Source organism: Plectropomus leopardus, chromosome 12, assembly GCF_026936395.1.
Source record: "Plectropomus leopardus strain MGB_pleo_1.0 chromosome 12, ASM2693639v1, whole genome shotgun sequence".
NCBI classification, from domain to species: domain Eukaryota; kingdom Metazoa; phylum Chordata; class Actinopteri; order Perciformes; family Serranidae; genus Plectropomus; species Plectropomus leopardus.
The window spans coordinates 2,648,976-2,669,629 of NC_142187.1; the positions used below are offsets into that span (position 1 = coordinate 2,648,976).

General features: G+C 38.2%; 1 protein-coding gene across 2 annotated transcripts; it reads right to left on the minus strand.

Moving 5' to 3' along the window:
* Positions 1–517: 517 nt before the first annotated feature.
* Positions 518–17,847, minus strand: exoc3 (exocyst complex component 3). Of its 2 annotated transcripts, none has more exons than XM_042498173.2 (16): positions 17,689–17,847; positions 16,922–17,127; positions 13,990–14,209; positions 13,635–13,807; positions 12,323–12,535; positions 10,459–10,637; positions 10,062–10,178; positions 8,367–8,484; positions 7,789–7,914; positions 7,592–7,692; positions 7,196–7,306; positions 5,618–5,759; positions 3,909–4,031; positions 3,610–3,771; positions 1,075–1,196; positions 518–921 (listed from the first exon to the last, which is right to left on the minus strand). In XM_042498173.2, exons 2-16 carry the CDS (start codon positions 17,063–17,065, stop codon positions 717–719), a joined length of 2,256 nt encoding a protein of 751 aa, XP_042354107.1. In that variant the 5' UTR covers positions 17,066–17,127; positions 17,689–17,847; the 3' UTR covers positions 518–716. The 2 variants fall into 2 exon arrangements, with proteins under 2 accessions (XP_042354107.1, XP_042354108.1); XM_042498174.2 differs by having other exon boundaries at positions 17,672–17,806.
* Positions 17,848–20,654: the final 2,807 nt, after the last annotated feature.

Here is a 20,654-nt window from a genome sequence, read left to right on the forward strand (position 1 = left end):
CTCACACACACACACAGTCTGTTTAACCTCCACGCACACACAAGAACACTAAAAGACACACACACACAACCCTGCATAACTGACTGACCCTACTATTACACAACCCCACATTCTGTTGTTTTTCCTCCCCTCCTCTGTGTAGCTCTAGTTGTTGACTGTTTGTTTATATGTATATATATATATATATATATATATATATATATATATATATGTATATATGTACACATGCTGCATGCTTATTGTCAGGTAATTTTTTTTAAAAAAAGTTCAGTAATATTTGGGCAATTTCTTGTTAAGCTGCTTGTTGCTTTCTTTCCATGTTTCTAGGAGAAGTCAAGCCAGTTTGCTGGTTTTTAAGGGTAACCTGACAAATAAAGAAGAGCCTGTTAGAAAGTGAACTGTGCATGGCAGTCAAACTACAGTTAGAGGTGGAGAAGGAACAGAAATGCAGCAGAGGAAGATGAGAATAAAAACAACCTATGATTCTTCAACCTCCAGTTAGTAGTCATACCACACATTATCACAAGTATACTTTTATTATTTTGTTAAAGCACACATGTATTCAGAGTGACAATAAAAGAGCAAATCAAGGCTGGGGACAGAAATTGCAGCACACTGCATTTAACAATTAAAAATGCCTGAATATTTTAGAAAAAAGTGTCACGTTATCGTGTTTGAAGGTGCTGAAGGTGGAAATAGAGTTGTGGCTATTGGCTTTATTTGAGGAGCTTTGCAGTTGCCATGGAGGTCATGGTGGTCATGGTCGTCATAGTGATGGTGGGCACGGTGATGTCTTTGAAGATGGGCTGTGTAACACCAGAGTAAGATACTTTGTTCTCGCTGAGAGTCCCAATGATCATCTGGCGCATTTCCCTGCTGGCATCGCCACGCACTGCCAGCAACGCCTGGATGTGTTCCTCCCTAAGGAGAGCAGGAGGGCCAAAAAACCTTCGAGTTAATATTTAGGTAACATGACATCAGCCTGCTTTGTGATTACCTCCTAATCACAGAGAAAATATAATGTTAGATATAAAACTATTAAAAGGCTTGATACGCGAGTGTGACGGTGTGCACCTGATGTCGGGATATTTGGACACCAGAGTGGTGACCTCCAGGAACAGCAGCGTGGGGTCAGTCAGCTTGAACACTTCAGCGATGGCAGCGATGGCTCCACAAAGCGGGTCTGTGTCTTCACCCTGCACACACCAGACAACAAAAATTAACATGCCTCTCCATCCTAACAGGGGACCATTAAAATGTCAACAAACGCATTCGTGGATGCTGTGTGGTGTCTGGTGGCCCAACCTGAAGGCTTTGTCAGAGCGGACATATTCACAGGAGACAATTCATCTCTAGTACGTCCAGTTTAACTAGCAAATGACTATGGGGATAGTGCATAACGTGCCCTAACATGTTGTTTAGCGTGTCTAAATATAGAAGAATGGACGGGCTAAAACGGTTTGTCATTTTGCTTCTTTGCATCAAAACAGGATTTTTTTTTCCAAAGCGTCCTACTTGCAATTCAGCCTCTCTCATTCATTACTTCAATGAAAAGTTTGGTTTTTCAATATTGTGCATATCCAAAATCTTGATGTCTTTCATAATGTTTAAAAGTAGGTGTGTTTCTCCTTTTGATCAAAAATGTTGGCTTTTCTTTTGGGCATGCATCTCTGCACCAGCCCTGCAAACGGTTGGCAGGTTGGTTTGTGTACAGCGTATCCAGACTATCCAGTGTCTGTTTACGGTCAGTTCTGTAAACAGACAAGTGACTTTGTGTCACAAACTGCAGTTAATATGCTGTTTAAATGACCCACATTAAATTCAGAATATTGTCATTTTCCAAATAATATTAAAATATTAGTGTGCATGTGAATGCAGCCACTGACAACTGAAAAAATCCCCAAACTGTCCGGCCTAATTAAATGTAGTTGTAGACAATATATTCAACAAAGTGCGATAGTTTATCATATTCTATCTATTCTCACTCACCTGTGCTTGTATACCTCTCTTCTGTCCCTGAATCCTCTGAAGCAAATATCAGATAGTCAGTGACTGTGTCTATAGATCTATATAAAGTGGCAAAAAAGGTTCATGATAGACTTTGACTCCATTGTATTCTCTTACAGTTTACAAAAATCAAACTACTCTCACTCACCTCCTCCAGGTCAGCTGTCCCTGTCTTTTCTCCAGCTTCCCTCTCTTCTTCTGCTTCTCCCTCTGTCTACTGAGTCCACATGAGTCTTCATGAGTTTTAAGGTGATCCTGCCTTATTTCCCTTCATGCATCTCTTCTCTCTTCATCTTCTTTTTTTTTGCCAGATTACAGCAAAGTAAAAATGTCGTAACAAGCAGCGTTTGATTGATATGGGAGACGTGAGGTGCAGCATTTGTTTGAGGTGTTGCCATGGTGGCATAGATTAATCAGCATGCCCAATAACAGACTTACCAAACTAATAATGAGATTTTTTTAAGTAATTGCTTTTGTGCAAAGGAGCTAGCAAAAACATTAAGCAAGGAAGGTCTCCATTATGTGTACGAAAAAAGAAATGATCTTGTAGTGTCAGTCAAATTCACACTTTACTAATAAAAATGTTCTAAACAAAAATGGTCAGAAGATGTTTTGTGTGAATCAAAATCGTGAACGTAGAGTCTGGTTACGTGTTATTACAACACCAGCACTATGTTGCTCTTAAGCTGATCAGAGCACAGAGATCTGTCTGCCGTGATCACCGATATAACAAAAAAAAACAACCCAAAAATTAAATCTCAAAATATAGAGGAAGACACATCATGCAGACAAAGCGCACAGACCATGGGAGTACACAGTCTTTGGACTGTGACTGCCTTCCTCCCATTTGGAGCTATGTATAGGGGGTAGCCAAAAATGAGATGTTATTGTTATGATTCTGTCCTGATATTTACCAGCAGCCTGTCATCAATCGTTTGACTTATGTGACATGTTTTTTTTTTTTACAGTGTTCTTAACCCTGACGTACGGTTTGGTGCACTTTACGCACTTTGCAATTCCCAGCTCAGTTCCTACAATAATTCTAAAATAGACTGGGTGTCATTCTGGACTTTTGCCTTGGAATTTGTCATTTTCACTATTTTCCACCTGATGATGTCATGAAAGTAAAAAAAAATCATATTTATGTATAATATTTTTATAGCTTGATTTTGAAATGCACATTCTATGTGCAGAGTGGTATGAGTGTGAGTATAAAACCTGGCATTTAAAGTGTTTAAATTCTGAAAATCAATGAATATTTGATGTTTATGATTAAGACTGATGTTGGCAAAAAAAAACAAATAAAGCCCTCAATGAAAGCAGAAAATAATTTTGATGTATATTTCTTTAGCTTTCTTGACTTTGAAAAGTGCATTTTGGGTGAAGAGCGATACGAGTGTGTGTAATATTAAAGTGGGCCCTAAGGGTTCAATTATGTCATCCAATATGTTGTATTTGCCAAGGAGTATCATATTGGATGGGGGTGTGGGGTGGGGGGGTGCCTTCTAGAAAGCCATGCACACACAGACTCAAAAAAATAAAAAAAAGAAGAAATTTTAAGACTTTTTCGGGCTCTGGGCGGGACCCTGATTGTGAACTCACAGCAGCCAGTTTCCTGAAGAGAAACTTGAACTGATCAGCCTCTTTGATCATCCTCTCCGCTCCCTCCCTCCTCTCATCTGCGTTTTTAAAGGTGATCCTCTTCTGCATCACCGCTTTAATGTACTCCACCACCACCCTGCGCAGGGCCTCACTCGTCATCTCCTGCACACGTCACAGGATAACAATGACATTGTGGCATTGTTACAATGTGACACACATTTCCATGAAATTTTGGTAAATGAAGTGAGAATTTTTAGGACATGGCGTGCTGAGAGTGCAGTGCTCTGCTCCCATCCTACCTGATTAAAGGGCTTCTTGATCTTGTTGAAGTCATTGAAGTAGTCCTCCACTGTCACACAGATGGTGTCCACAGCATGAGAGCCCGTCAGCCACTTCCTGGTCAGCAGCTCGTTCAGGTGATGCTAGTCAAAGACACGTCAAAACCAAAGCAGTTTAATCTGTTGGGAACATTTTGTTAAATTGGTAGAATTCCCTTAATTTGTTTTTGTCCTTTTTACGGTTGATAACAAGGAAAAGCAAAAGGCAAGTGATCTGTCTTAACTCCATTTATGCATCTCTTACCAAGTACTTACATACTGTTGCTGTAAACAAATGAATGACAGCGCAGTGAGAAGCAGGGAGTTTTTAAGTTTTTGTAAAATGTGCTCTTTACTCTTAGCAAATGTTTGCAAAAAGAAGAAAAGAGGAGATAATTTATTCTGTGGTGTAAACACCAAAATGATTTCCTACTGCATATTGTGTTACTGTCAATTCAATTATTTACAGCAAGTCTCTGTGAATTATTCAAAGTAACTGAAAAACTCTTTAGTAAAGGGATGTTAGCAGTGAGCAGCACAAATCAAAATAATTTCACGTAAATGTATTTGAATGGTGAAAGAAGTTATATACAAGGAAACCTCATAACCTCACAGATCATACTCCAGTGTAGATAGAAAATATGTGGGAATATGTTTCTCTTTATAGAAACGGTTAACTGGCCCTTTAAAGTTTGCTTATAGCATTATCAATGATTTCTTCTAAACATATTAAAAATCTTAGAAAATACTTGTTGAAAACATGATAAGACTGAGAACTGCGGCTGTTAAATTGTGAAGTTCAACTGTTTAACAGTTTTTCTCCATTTCTGTGTTCAGGATTTTTTGGGTGGGCTTAAAAGCCTCACTCTATAAAAACAAGGAATGAGCCGCTGTGAAGGAGCAGACAATCGTTAGCAGCTAACTGAGTAGCACAAAGCACACCCGTCTCCGAGGCGAAGAACGATCTGCTGCACAGCTACAGACTGTTGCTAGGCGCTGTATCACAGTAACATAAACACCCTGAGCCAAAGAATGAGAACAGCTGCTGTGACAGACTCTCATTCAGCAGCTAATAGCAGCTAACGTTAGCACAAAGCACACACCCAGAGCAGTGAGCAGTCACTGCTGGTGGGAAAGGTAGCGGATTCGGGCAAATATGACTGAAAGGTACATCACTGACAGATATTCTGCATGTGTTTATATAACTGGCATCCAAAAGAGATGTTTATCCATGTCTTTATTAGACTGCAAGAGCTCAGAAGGCTTGGAGAATGCAGCAAACTTTAGGCTCCTAACTTCAGCTCCTTCAGTGGACACTAGCATCTTGGAGAAGAGAATAGAGATTTTTTTTTCTTTAAGTTTTGAAACCTAATTTTATTTAATATTTTAATGATTTAAATTTGGTGGTCAATAACACATTTTTTCTGTTATATGACAAACTCATTGCACCTTTTTTTTTCTTTTAGCTTTACTCGGACTTAGGACTTCATATGCAGAGAAGGAAACCATTCATCCATCAATGATTCATCATCATCATCAAAACTTTTGTCAGATTTCACATAAATTTACACGTTCAAATATTTTAACAAAATACAAATGACTTTGTAGAAAAGAACAAATACAGTGTGTAAAATACAATGAACGCCCTTTAAATATAAAATATAGCTCAGTCCAATACGAGCCCCTCTTACTTCAAGGTCTAGGAAGACTTCATCCAGCAGGAACTGACATCCATCCTTAGCCACCTCATTGAGGGTCCTCTCTATAGCAGCATCACTGTCAGTGGGCTCTGATGACTGCGAGTACTTCTTCTTCAGACTGTTGATGGACTCTCTGAGGGACACATACGAGAACGCTCAGGCATTACAATATGCAACCCCACTTATGATACAAAAAATACAAAAAGACAGTGATGTAAATGAATGTCAAATGTAAATGAAACAACAATTTAGCTAAGAAAATAAATAAATCTAAACTCATTAAGAAATATTTAGAATTCATTTTCATAATGAGATAATTTTGTAATTTTTGTTTATGTCAATTCTTTACTGCCACACGCCCCTGCTGTCTGTTGGTGTGTTGCTGCTGTATATTAAAACAGGATGTCACTGTTGTTTCACCTGCAGATCTGCCACTGTCCATCCACTTTATAGAAGTTCATACTAACATATACAACTTCTTACACCAAATAAATAAATATACCAAAAAAAGGTATGCGCTCGTTTGTCAAACGTGTCCAAAGCATGCCATTAGCTGGAGGTCTTTCTCAGTGCTTGCCTGTGGAATGTGGCATATCAAGCTGGTGAAATCATCAGTGACAGTTTAAGCTTCCTTCCATCTGCTCCTCGAGCAGCCATAATCTAATCGTAACAAAGATTAAACGCTAGAACTGTGCACTGACATGTACGGACCTGTATGATGGAATTTCCTTTCATTTTTTCTCTTCTTTGTTTTAATATTATATTTCTTTTTCTGTTGTTGTTGTTGTTTCACATAAAACTTATTTTGCTTCTCTTTTTTTCTATTTGGTTTCAGAAACTAGCCACAATACTATTTTCCGATACATATTCTACGCTCCTCGAGTTGCATGTTTTTTTCTGGTTGAAAATTGTACTTAACATCCAAGAAACCCAGAGGATAATTTGCTTTTTTAAATTTAGCTGCTAACATTAACAGTTGTTGCAGAACATTTTTTTTAAAGTATATATAGTTTTTTTTAACCCAAGCGAGGAATCTTTAATTTTCAAAAATTACTATGAAAAAATATTTTTTATTTTCTTGCAAACACATTTGTTTGGTATTGCATTAAAAAAATTGAGTGGAACAGATTTGGTTAAATATAGCCTCAGAGATGAAAAACCCAGGTTTTAAGATATTTTGACTATAAATTGCCAAGGTTTATTTTTATTTACATTTATTATTGTGTTAATAGCCTACTTGATGCAATTATATATACAAAAACTTTAAGATACTTTATTACCCCATCATTTTAATTTGTCTTGAAAACAGCAAAGATTTTTGCCCTTATCACTGTCTGTAACTTTCAAGTCTATGGTTTTATTTCATAGTACTATGTTGACTCAATTTTTATCAAAGGCCCAGGAGTGGGGAAATCAAATCAATAATTATTACAAGAGTATTTAATCACTGACAAGATTAAATGTTGCCCCACAAGCATCAAGTCTGATGGTCATGTAGCATTTAATTATGAACAAAGTCATCACTGACTGAATTCAGTGAATCTTTTGCTATATAAAACGAGCTCTTACTTGAATGTCTGGCAGTTGTTAATGATGGCAATCATGTACTGAACGTAACACTGAGGCAGCTGTCTGTCTCTCAGGTGCTCCTCTTTGTAGGTCACAGCCTCCTCTCTGTACCTGCACACAACAACACACACATCTATCAGGTTTATACAAGAAACATTTGAATTATTGCAACCGTTTATTCTCTTGATTGCTGTTTGCATCCAAACAATAATCAAACGGTAACTTTAAAAGCCACAAAACCATGGACAGTGGAAAAATGACAAAGATATTTTACATTTGACCTTAAATTCAGATTCTGACATCTTCCTTTATTGGGTTTGTGGTGAAATGCACCCAATCAATCTAAAGGATAGGTTTCTCACACCAAAGGAAAGTCAGAAACTATGAAAACCATACCTGATAAGGAAAGTGTTCATCTGTTTCAGACAGAGCTTCAGAACTTGCTCTTTAAAATCCCCGTCGATCTGCGCAGCAACCTGCAGGTTCTGCTCAAACATCTGATGAAGAGAGTTAAACAGTGAGATAACATGTTTTTAATCACTGAGGATCAGGAAGCAAAGATGCGGTGTGTGTTGGTGCTGCGTGTGTGTCACCTGAAAGACGATGGCGGGCAGCGTGGTCTGGTAGTATCCATCTTGATCTGCCTCAGGCTCCGTTTCTTTCTGCCAGTCCTTCTTGTCTGTTTCCAGGGCCTTCCGCAGCCAGCCTGTTATATTAGACTGAAGACAGGGACACACAAACACTTAAAGAGATGCTCTGGAACACTGTCAATCTTAATAATTATGACACATTGATATTTTTTTTTGGTGGATGTTTATTTGACAGTTAATAGTCCTGTACTGGGGAAGGTGTGACACACAGGGAGGAAGCAATGTGTTGGACAATGTTGGTTATTTTCTGTAATTAAATTATCTATTATCAACTCAGCACTGACTATTTGGTTTTGTGGGGATTCCAACAACAGGTCCAAATGAATTAAAGGCAGGCGTTATAAAGATCAGTTATAAAATGATTATCGAAGCATCTTGATGCATCAGAATTTCCTATCTCTACACAGAATTCTGTTTTTTCTCACTGTGTGACTGCTTTTATAAGTGTGTTTGTAATGATCCTTTATTTAAATAAACTGATTATCTGATTACTAAAGGGGCGTGGTGTGTGTGGTGCTTACTGTAAAAGTCTTGACATATTTGCTGAGCAGGTCGTCCACCACATCCTGAGGCAGCAGAGGCTCCAGCTGGTTGATGTCACACTCTGAATAGAGCTCTGGATGGCCCATCATCTCCGCACTGGAACATACGCACGCACACATACACAGAATCTATAACTGAAAATCCACTCTGTCTGCAGGTTCCTTGTGAGTAACGTGATCCTATGCTAACACATTCATGTAAGTGGTAAATACACTGCTGCATCTGAACGAGTTTTGCAACAGAAAGAGCAGACTGGGGTTTAGACACTAGATGACCGAACACAATTATTACATTTTCTACTATTATTTAAAGCCTAATGGTGATGATGGCAAATACAATGTTAGCTGTTTTTTTTTTTTTACCAAGTGTTGAAATACCTGTTTGTTATAACACTGGATAATCGAAAATCTGAGGTGAGTTTTACAGTTAAAAAATGACAGCTGCTAAACGTAACAACAAATGTTAAATAAATAAAAATTAATGTTTAAGAACAAGAATCAGTAATCAAATTGAATTGAACTTGTGTCACCATCTTTAATTAACCAAAATTTTGTGCGATGTCTGCACCATGTGCAACAAATAAAGCTCAAGCTTGACTTGACTGGCATCAGCATAAACATGAAACTCTCTTCAACCCCTTTTAAAAAAAATAGATGTCTCTGCAGCAGAAGAGTCAAATAGGTTTTGAAATTGGTGTTTCATGATCAGAAAACAGAGAAAAAAGAATGTAAGAGGTAGACAAACCAGGTCAATACATGCTTCTACTGGTGGGTGACGTGACGCGTTCTTGTCTGTTTCCAACAACAGCTGCCAGCTGGCAAGAAACAGTCTCGTATTACAGTTAAACAGCAAGCTAAAACATGATTCTGAAAATATCTGAGGTGAGACTGGCGACTAAAAACTAAGTGGAAAGTAAAAGAATCTTGGCTCATATTTCTATTTTAAAATATTTGCAACAAAAAATATACAACTCAGTAACACAATCTTCGTTTATATTTGATCAGTTCTGCTTAGCTTTACGGTTTAAACTCATGTTTTGGGCCTCTGTTTTCGCTGTGCAGAGAGCACTATGGTGCCCACTTCCTGTTCAAAAACTCTCCCTATTACAGCTAAACACAGCACTGATGTGTTTCTGAAAGCATTTTAGGAGGAAAATAAACAGTACAATAACAGAATCTTGTTTTATATTTGATCAGCACTGCCTAGTTTTACCATTTGATTGGATTTCAGTCCGAGTTGGAGACACAGAGGGAGAGAGTTGTGGGTCGGTCTGTTGATCAGCCTCGATACTCTATACTCTAATCACAGAAGGTAGATGGAAATATGTAAAGTATCCCTTTAAGTGAAGTGAACATGTCCCCACGAGCAAGCAGGGCAAAAGGGGCAAGTAAAAAGCTCCCCTTTAAGAGGAAGAACCCCCGAGCAGAATCAGGCTGTGGGTGGGCGGCCTGTAGTGACTACCCTAAAACAAACTAGGAAGAGAAACCTAATGGTTGGGGTTAGCCTTAATGATCACTAACATCATAACTGAGTTTCAGAAATTTTCCCTCTATGCTACTGAATATAAAGTCCTCTTTTTGAACTGAAGAATGTGCCTCAATAAACATCATGTGCACTGACAGAGCTGGTCAGAGTGTGTGTTTGAGTGTGTGCGTGTGCATGTGTGTGTGTACCTCTTATATGTATTGAGGACCCAGGTTAGCAGGGATACGATCTCATTAGCCTCCAAGTCCTCAGAGGCCAGTTCTTTGACACGAGTGGACACAGCATTATGGTAGAGACTGAAAAACCTGAAGCACACAGACAAACATTTCAGCAAACACTTACACTAATCTGTTCAATGATTTCTTTGACTTGTTGCAGTTTCATCAGTTGCAGTGGCTGTAACAGTTTTTCACAGTTCACAAAATTCATGGTTAAACTAATTACACTGTTCTGGTGATGCTGTTCTGGTCCAATTTCAGCTGAACAAATCTAAAGTGCTCAGAAGTTAAGGGGTGCGATGTGTTCCATAATCTTGTGTTTGGGATGTGTTCTGTGTAGACTGATTGATATGGATTTTTGTGTTACCTGTTGAAAGTGTTGTAGTGTGGTGGGAAGCACTGCACCATGAGGTTCTTGACAATGATGAGGTCATCCAGAACATATTTCCTGGTTATTTCTAAAAGACGAACCAGCCACATTTTATCGACCTCTCTAGTCACTGCCTGGGTGCCCTCAATGCGGGTGCTGACTGTCCCCTCCAGCACCTGCAAGCAGAAACACATCAGAGTTCAGGAACAGCTCATTGGTTCAGGGGCTGAGCTCGCACAGTTAGCCAGCTGGGCTCAAAACACTTCTTTCTGTGCACAATCACTGGTAACTTCTGAAGTAACACGCACATGCAAAAATTCAATTCAAATTTTTTTAGTTCCTTCTTTTGCTGCACTTCAGCCACAACTCTGGCTGGATCTCACTGAAAGCAATCTAACATCAACAACTGTGACATTTTCTTTTTATGACAGTTCAAATATGTAGGAAATCATTATGTTGTCATCGAAATTTGAGCTGACTTTCCCTGTAATCTTTTGCAAAACTGTACAAATTAACTTTGAGTCAGAGTCATCCTGGAATACACTGAAGGTTTCAGTAAACCTCTAAAAGAAAATATTTCATTATTTAATTAAGAAGAGTGTTTAAAATGCTGACATTTTCAGTGTATTACAATATAATTTGAGTTGAATTTCCCTGTACAGTAATGTGCAGAGAAATATATGTTCATAAGAACATTTATATAGAAATGTAGCACTTCTCAGCAAACCTAATAAAAAAATGTTTTTTTATCGTAATAGGACCTCTTTGGTGATGCCACATATTCAACAAGAATTATTAAATATATGACGCGTAATAAATTATTGCTGCAATGCAAGTCTTTCTTCATCCTTTTTGGCCTCTCCAAGCACCGATACTGTAACAGCATGAATAGAAGTGCATCAAAATGCAAATGGCAGCTGGTTTGATCGGGTTTTTCACGGTGCTGTTGTTGCACTGTGTTGTCTGTCAGTGTGCTGTCAGTGTCTGTTTCAACACCACAATGTAATCAATTATAAATTGATTTGTTTTTCACTACATGAGACATGACATATGAAAAGTATCAACAACACAGGCCGCACCGTCAATGCATGAGAGTTGTCAGCCCTGCAATATTTATTTTCTGTACCAGGTTATGTGCACCAGTGTGTGTAGAGCTGAGAATTACGTGTACTACTTTTACGTGTACTACCGTGCATGTGCACATGAAATTTTGACCCTAACCAGAAAATCTTTTCTCACTGAGGTAAAGCCAGCTGACACTTTGACGCCAAGTCTTTTTCACAGCTAATCAGATCAAATTTGATCATGAATCCAATGATGTTCCATACTGCCGCAAAATGGCCTGACTATCCTGAATGTCCTGATGTCTGCATCTAATTTCTGACATTAAAATGCGATCTACAAGGAAACATTCTGGTGACAACATGTTTCACAAACACAGTCATGTTCCACAGTGGGGTCGTGCCAGTGACACCAAGATACATCACTTTGAATCTGTCAACCTCCACATAGTCACAGGAAAAACTGAAAGAGGAGCTGAAAGAAACATCAGATGGACTACAAGTAGAGTAAGAAGACAAAGAGGAAGAAGAGTTGCATAAAGAAAAAGGCAAAGGAAAAAAGAAAAAGAAGAACGTTTGGCAAACAAAAAGTAAGGACGAGATGGATAAGGAAGAAGAATCAAAGAAGAAGAGGATGAGTCCAATGAAAAAAAAAACAAGGGTCCTCAAACTTAGGGCTAGGAAGTGAACAACCTTAAGTACAAAGACATAATCAGCTTCATTCTAATTGGTGCAGTAATATCCTTGATAACTGAAAGCATTTAAGGAGTATTACCCTGATCCTTCATCACCCCCCTCACCTCGAACATCCTGTCTTTCCACCGTTTGGGTCGTCCAGGTGGGATGAACCCGGTCTGCTTCTTACGGTCGACCATTCGTCGATCGATCTTCTCCTCCCGCTCAATGATGCGAACCACTGACACCAGCATGGTAGGGTCACGGCGAACCGTAACCATGGCCCTCTGCAGCACCATCCATAACTGCTTGGCCAGCTCATCTGACAAGCCCTGAACCTGGAGGGGAACAGAGAGAAGGTGAAAACCAAATACCCAAGAGCTTATGTGGCTACAAAAGAACTAAAAATGACTTTAACAGAATACCACTACATTGTCTATCAGAAAGTTAAACTATCTTTAGTTCAAGACAAAATCCGCTCAAAACATTCAACAGATGTGCTTACAACAATTCAACAGTAAGGCTCATGGTTTGCAATTAAATGTGTTTTATCAAATTAGTATTTTATGTTTCCTGCAGCAAGACAATGCTGTTCACTGTAAAGGGGTTATGGTGTTCAGCATCCTGTCCACTGCTCTGGGGCAAAAAAAAGTTTCTCAGTCTGTTGGTACGTGTGTGTGTGTGTGTGTGTGTGATTCTTAGTCTGCCTGAGGGGAGGGTTCAAACAAGTGGTGTCCAGGATGTGAGGGGTCTCTTCTGATGTTAGAGGGCTGTTTATGGAGAAAGCTCGAGTGAATGTCACTCAGAAGAGTGTTGGTAAAACACGATGTCAAACTACACCTGGTCTATTTATTTGAGAGAGAAAGAGACCTCTGGATTATTCAGCTCCAGCTAAAAACCTCTTGAACATCTGATATTTAAGTTATCAGTTATAAAGGGGAGCATGCATTATCATTTGCTTGGCTAATGACATGTCTGAATTGTAACGTGAAACTGCTTTATTCAGTGTTTTGGCTGGGTTTAATCACCAGGTCTGTTTGTTTCAGAGAGGAGGAGACCTCTGCGAATAATTCCGCTCACGGTGAAAACTTCCTGAACAAAAAAACCTGAAAGAAATCTTAACCAGGAGACGTTTCAGCAGGTTGCATTTTACAATCTGCACCACTAGATGACACTATATCCTCCTAAGTCCTACACACTGCTCCTTTAAAGTATAGATATCATTGTTAGGCAGTTAAAATTCTCACAAACCAATAACATTTTCCAAATGACATAAAACATTAACAGCACTGGTTTTAGATCAGTCTTGTCTCTGAGGCAATACCCAGAGTTGAGGTAAAGGCTCTGTTTAGTGCACTTCTGATGATGATGATGTGTGATGTTCAGACCTTTCACAGTGATGTTACAATACTTAAAGCATCTATCACTACAACTTACATCTTCAAAATAAATGGAGATGAGGTTCATGTCACTTGTGTTCTTGCTGTCCATGCGGTACTGCTCATACATGAGGTCATCACGTGAACACTCCAGCTCCATCAGCTTCCTGTGAGCCTGCAGCAGCTCTCCCTGCTCTATCAGCTGCTGCGTATCTGCCACGATCTCTGGGACTGTACGCACAGCAGAATGACACAGAGAGAACAGGAGAGAAAAGCTCTGAGTTGAGTCAAACTTCAAGGATAGCTTGTTGTGTCAGACCTAACTGAAGCCTGAGATGTTTCTGAAGTGACAGTACATCATCTGTGATGAGACAATCATTGATATCGTTTAGATCGGGCTGACATTTACTTACCAGAGAAAATGTTTTTAAGGTTTTCCACTGCTGAGGCCAGCTGACTGTGTTGAACTACAGCATCCTTGACATCTTTTAGGTTCTCTATGGTGTTGATGCTCTGCCTCCAGTCTTTGCTAACATCAGCCAGTGAGCCCTGGATGTCTTTGACATCCAGCAGGGCGCTGTGCAGCTGGGTCAGTCCAGTGCGAACGCCGTCCAGCTGGGACTGGATGGCTGCCTGAAAGACATCAGGGGACATGAGGACAAGTTAAGGTTATTATTCTTTGTGTCTACAAATAACACTGTGGTACAGTGTATGATAAATGCTTGCTGTCTGTCTTGCTGTATGTGTCACATTGTACGTACAACAGAGTGCTGAATGCAAGGCCACTGTAAAATACACTATTACAAAGCTGCCTCCACCCAAACAATAACAGACTGTTGCAAATGGGAAGAAGAAAATAAGCACCAAAGATTAACATGGATATAAAATCCAGCATCGAGGATGGGAGGGGAATTTACTTCAGTGAAATTGAAAGATGGTCTTTTCATAACACTATCCTGTCTCTGCAGTAGAAAGAGAAATACTTTTGAAATTTGAAACCTACAACTACCCCAATGCACTGCACCGCACCAGAGTTTGTCTGAAAAAATGATGGCAGCCGGCTAGTAAAAAAACAATCTCCTATTACAGTTAAGTGGAAAGCTAAAACACATTTCTTAAAATATTTGAGGTGAGAAATACGCAAAGCAAAGATAAATAGAAAATGACAGAATATTGGTTTATATTTTAGAAAACACTACTTAGTTTTGCCATTTGATCTTAGTATTTCCAGCCTCTGTTTACACCAATCACGTCCAAAGCCTTCAGACCAATTTTTAACTGCCCTCTGCTTGTCTTTCAAATTATACTATATGATTAACACAATTATGGTTAATCAAGTCAGAGCACTTTGCATTTATTTTCAATCACCTCACCATGTCAGGACAATCATACAGTTTGTAGACAAGCACCACATAGGAACTGCAGGTGAAACTAATGTTTTCATAAACAGATGGTAAACTAACGGTTAACTAACAGCGGATATTTTCTGCTAAGTGACACACATGGCCACAGCAAAGAAGCATAAAGTCATCAACGAGGGCCCCACTGTCATGAATGCTGGAAAGTTAAATATTTTTTCATTAAAAGACAAAACAGTTGTGTATGTGATATATCTATATATCTGACACAGAGATGAGGAAATAAAAAGATGTTTGTTTTACCTCAACTTCCTTGCTTCCCTTTCAAAACAAAAGCTTTCTGACTGTGTCTCTGTGGACAGAATGCCATCAGTTGCTGATACAATGCATTTTATTTTGAAACATTTACAGGATGGGGTTGTCAGCTGTGCAGGAGCTTGTATAACTTCATAAATGAGTGAAATATGTGCTTATAAATATGAAAATACAGCACTCATATCAGCAGGCAGTGATATGCCTGAAGGCCCAGTTAAGGCTGGACTATTCTGATGCAGAAAGAATGTACTGGTTATTATTATTTCTGTTAGAGAAAGTTATAGTGTTATGCAAATTGCACTAATTTTACTGTAAGATGTTTTGTTGGGCTGCTAGATTTGAGGTTTGTTACTGTAATAAAGAGTAACTGTTTTGTTACTCCTCCTAAAAGTGACTTGAATTTTACATTATTTATCTATTTTGCTGTTGGATTGCTAAATGTAGATTGCACTACATTCCTTTTACTTGAGTGGAACAAGCTCTTGCATTAATTTTATTTTGGAGAGACTTTATATCAGACTGTAAAACACAGATTACCAGTTAAGACTGCGCTATGTTTGTTGGGGAATAATGCCCTGCAGTGTAAGACAAGTTCAGAATGTTATTTTTGGCAAATTTGTTGCTATATTAATCAAGTAATAAATTAATAGTAGTTAGATCTATTAAAAAATAACTGATAGCTTAATCGAAAAAATAATCTGTACGTAAATTGATTAAAAAAATAATCGTTAGGTGCAGCCCTAAATCTAGCCCATATTCAAAATAATTTGGACACTCCTGGTTTATGCAACACAGGAAACAGTAAGGTGCACACTTCCTGTTAACAAATTCTTGCATATCAGCCAAAAAGTGCAACAAACTGTGTTTGTGAAAACATTTTAGAAAAGACATAATCTTTGTTCATATTTGATCAGCGCTGCCCAGTTTTACAGTTTGACTGACTTTGGTCTGAATTGGGGGGGGGGCACTCTCTCTCTCTGGACGTGTATCCATACTCTTGAAAAAAAAGAAAAGTATTATATTCATAACATTAAACTAATGGACACAAGATGCACCAAGAACCACCACATCGCCATGCCACTAATAGATGCCACAAAACAAAGAACAAAACACAGAAACAAATACACTATTACTAAAGAACAAAACAAACAAAAACATAATCACTATGATCATCAGTCTTCTAAACGTGGCCTTAATACACTCCATTTTCTTTCACATTCTTAAATTGTTACGTCTATTTGCGATAATGTCCTCTAACCTAAAATAATGTTTCAACAAAGAGAGAAAAAATGGAAATGTCAAACGTTTTTTTTCTTCTTCGCTCAGTTCAAAAATAAATCCCTTACCCAATAAAAGACATGCATTTAAAATACTTGGACATCCATGTCTTAATTCACCACTGATTACTATTTTGATAATCAGATATTTTATATATAAATAATTTATTGAGAATGAATAAAAAACCATTCCCTGCTTCTGAGGATTGTTGTAATGGCTGTTTTCCCCCTTGTGCTTACTTTTTTTTCATTTAAAATTGAGCATCTCTGTATTTTGGGCCCTTGACACTTTCAGAAAGCTGATTTTTCACCGTTTACTACTAGAGAACAGTCAGTGAATAGATGAGTAAAATGAAGGAGTCTTAGCTGAACGGCACTGCACTGTCTGTCATTACCTTCAGCCTGGCTTCCACAGAGGCCTTCTTGCGTGCCTCTCTTCTTCTGTACTGCTCCACTTTATCCAGCTGATCGGACCTCTGCAGCATCCCTGCCACGCGCTGCACCGCCGTGGCAACCGCCTCCCGACTCGTCTCCTCCATAGTGTTGCTCCGTCCTATAAAGTACCAGTCAAATCCAAAGGCTTCATGCAAACACTCTGGAGCTGAAAGAGAAGAATACAGACACACTAAAACACATCCCCAAACAGTTGACTCACATCTACTGTATGTAATACACTGTCTTTGTGTAAGAACTCCTTACAACCCCATTAAAAAATGTTGAACTATCCTTTTATTATGGGACACTGGACACAATGGGACCGGGGGCATGAGAGGACAACTGTGGCACAGCCTTTCTAAAAATGTCTCGGGACTGTTGAGCTGTCAAACACTGTTGAATGACTTCAGTAGATGTGGTTTAGTGTCAGGTACGTTAGCACTGTACGCTAATGTAATATCAGCAAGTAAGCTAGCGGGTAACTTGCTAATGCTAGCGTGACGTTGGTTTTTATTTTACCTACTGGCACACAGACGCCGCACAAGCTATTCACTGTGACATATAGTGCCAAATAAAAGCACAAGCTAACACTAATATTTAACGTTAGCTCAAGTTGTCCAGGTAAATGTAATAGCAGGAGCTAAGCTAACGAAGAAAGGCAAAAGGCTATCACTAGCTTAACGAATATAAAAATAGTTCGCTTTACAAACCCAGGAAATTGAGTTACCTCGGGCACTTCACTCAGGGTGTGAGTGTGAAACACATATTTACAAATCTATCAACGATATTTCTGAAGACGTTCTGTTGTTGTGGTTCCTCTTCCTCATCAGAGCTCCGCCCAGCATCAGCTGCTTCTTTCTCTTCGCCTTTTTAGCTTCGTGTTGCGGCTGCTAATCAGCGCAGCTTCAACACCGCCACCCTGTGTTTGGAGTGTTTTCTCCACAGCTTCATTTAACTACTTAGTATGCAGTATATTGAAAATTATTTTTTGTGGTGGGTTATTCATTTAAAATACAGTGGTGTCATGACAAAAACCTGCCATTTAAAGGTTTAAAATCCTGAAAATTAATGAGTATACAATATTTATGATTACAACTAATGTAAGAAAAAATAACAATGAAAATAGAAAATAATATAAATGCATAATATTTTTTAAAGCTTAAGATTTTAAAAGTGCATTTTGTGCACAGAGCCATATGGGTTAAATGTACTTATGTACTAAAAGTAAAATTACAAAATTACAATAAAATTACTGCTTTTTGTTAAATTCTGTTACAAAATAGCAGAGCTCATTTCTTCTTAACATACACTACCTTAAAAATGGAGCATATATTGCAAACAAAGTCTTTTTTTCAATACCTCAAAGGAGTCATATTATGCTTTTCCTGCTTTTTCAAACTATTAATCCTGTTACAGCGTTGGATGGCCACGTTAAAGACCACCACAGTGTCAGATACTGAGATAAGCATATGTGGAAGAAATCCCTGCGGGCTGTTTTGGCTGCCTGTGAACGCTAGCCTTTTGTTCCGCTTTTTCTATTCTAAACGCAACCCGGTCTCTCATAACACTGAGAAGGAAGTCTCTAATATGCTCTAATATGGCATGCCCATGCCGAAACAGTAACAGTACATCACAACATGGTAGTACACAACAAGTATAAAAAATTAAAAAAAACAAGTGTAACATTATAAAAAGTAAATAATTGCACTTCTGTCATTAAAAATTGTAGTCTCGTTCTAATAAATAACAGTAAAACAAAAAAATAAAAGTAACAATGTAAACATAAATCCCCATCCCAAAAAACCTCTGTGCCCAGTTCCAGAGCCGTCAAAGGAAGAGGTCATTACGAACAAGATATCGTATTTGGCATACAACACAAGACGGGATGATGACCCTCACACGTCTTCCCAGGTATCCCGAACACCAGCTAACAAAGCTGCAGCATTCAAGATATCTGTAACATCTGAAAGAGAGACATGTTGATATGTTATCAGCCTTTTTCGATGCTTTGATATTTTTAACGCCGTGTTGGACGTCTTTAGTTTTTTTGGGTGAAAGTAATGAAAAAGTAGTGTTATGCATTATTCTGCACAGGAAGTAATATTGTAAAGAAACGTCCCTTTAAAATGACAGTTACTAGTTATATATACTGCATGACATTTTGAAAGTTACTTGCTCAGCACTGCTTGTGAAAGTTCAAAAGAACAAAACTATTAACCACATTTGTTGGTATTTTTTACAGTGCAAATTATATTGTAAATAAAATTCTTCATTTTTCCTGATTGAGGGGATTTTCTTGTATTGACATTAGGGACCATGTGTTTGTACAGATGGAGGTAAATTAAAATTATTCTATGTCGTAACACACACTTTTATGACAAGAAGAAAAACATACTCTTCCTCTGTTCTCCTCACACATCCACAGTCTGCTCTGTGTGTGCTGTAGATGTTTTGTGGACAGTCAGTTTAGTTTGAGGCCAGGATGGTAAGTCATGTATATGATGGAGGATTAAAACATTTTTTTTTCTTTTAAATTAACAGATTTAGTCAAAAGTTTACATAGATAATTTCTCACTATTTTGTGTAGCAGGAGTGATAAATATACTGTTGGGAAAAAACAAATACATGTTCTCTGACCTACCAGATATTAATGTCCTCTTAAAATGAATATAATTTGTAGGAGGTTTACAGTGTTCAAAAATAATTTCAGCACACTTTCTGACATAGATATTAGCCCTCATTGATTCCCCAAAAATAAAATTGCCATCTTTGATAAGTGTTAAAATTCCACAGACAGTGTGGAAAAGATAATACTGTCTTTACAACAAATATTTCCAAGTAAAAACTAATCTACTGCAGTATATATAATATTAATATTAAATTAGAATGCTACCTGTCCTATCATAATAATATTCCAAACCAGGAGTGTGTAAAATGACACTTTTCTCTGTAAACGTAGCTTACACATTCTTAAAATCAGTTTATTTCAGCAGGCGTTCAGTGCACCATCGCATGCGTGATCATCAGCGGCGGTGCACAAACACAGTTTGTAGCTGTTTAACAGCAGAGGAAACATTTTATCAGCTTCTTTTCCACTTCATTGGGCATAAAAGAAGAGCGCTAGTAACAGAAAGAATCCACCATATGGTTCAATTGTAACTCTGATAACTGTTTACTCACCATGCAAAGACGGTTTACAGAAGTCTCTGTTTCTGCGCAGGTTCGAGGGGTGAACTTTAATAATCCGGACGGGATTCAGGATCTAACATGTAAGGCTGTGTCTCTGAGGTCATCATGTCCCAGTAAGAACAACAAACTATGTTACTTTCTGTGTTTACTGTTTGCAAACTACCAGTAGTTCAAATTTGTCCTCCGTGGAGGACATTTGTAAACCTGAATATCTCCCACCCACAGCATAGGACTCCATGAACTCCTTTTGCTATTTACAGATAACATCTAGGGCTCTTCAATGATACCAAATGTAAAAGGGTGGGGCTTTGGTACCTTTCACTTCCTCATTCAGGAAAATGGCCTCCATCAGTGCAAGCACATTTTATGGGAAAAAGGAAAGTAAGTGCGTAATACTTTTTATTGAGCAAATTTTGGTTTTCTTGAATTATTTTAGTTTATTTTAGCATAGTATTTAAGTGTTTAAGAGATGTCCTCCATAGTGGACATTTGTAGTTATTTCTT

What these genes read in the sequence shown, in the direction of transcription:
- exoc3 (XM_042498173.2), bottom strand. Translation starts at nt 17,065, where the DNA reads ATGGAGGAGACGAGTCGGGAGGCGGTTGCCACGGCGGTGCAGCGCGTG. An exon ending in TCTCCATTTATTTTGAAGAT is followed by an intron (nt 12,536 to 13,634) that starts GTAAGTTGTAGT and finishes GTTCCCCTCCAG; the next exon opens with GTTCAGGGCTTGTCAGATGA. An exon ending in ATGAACACTTTCCTTATCAG is followed by an intron (nt 7,307 to 7,591) that starts GTATGGTTTTCA and finishes TGTTGTGTGCAG; the next exon opens with GTACAGAGAGGAGGCTGTGA.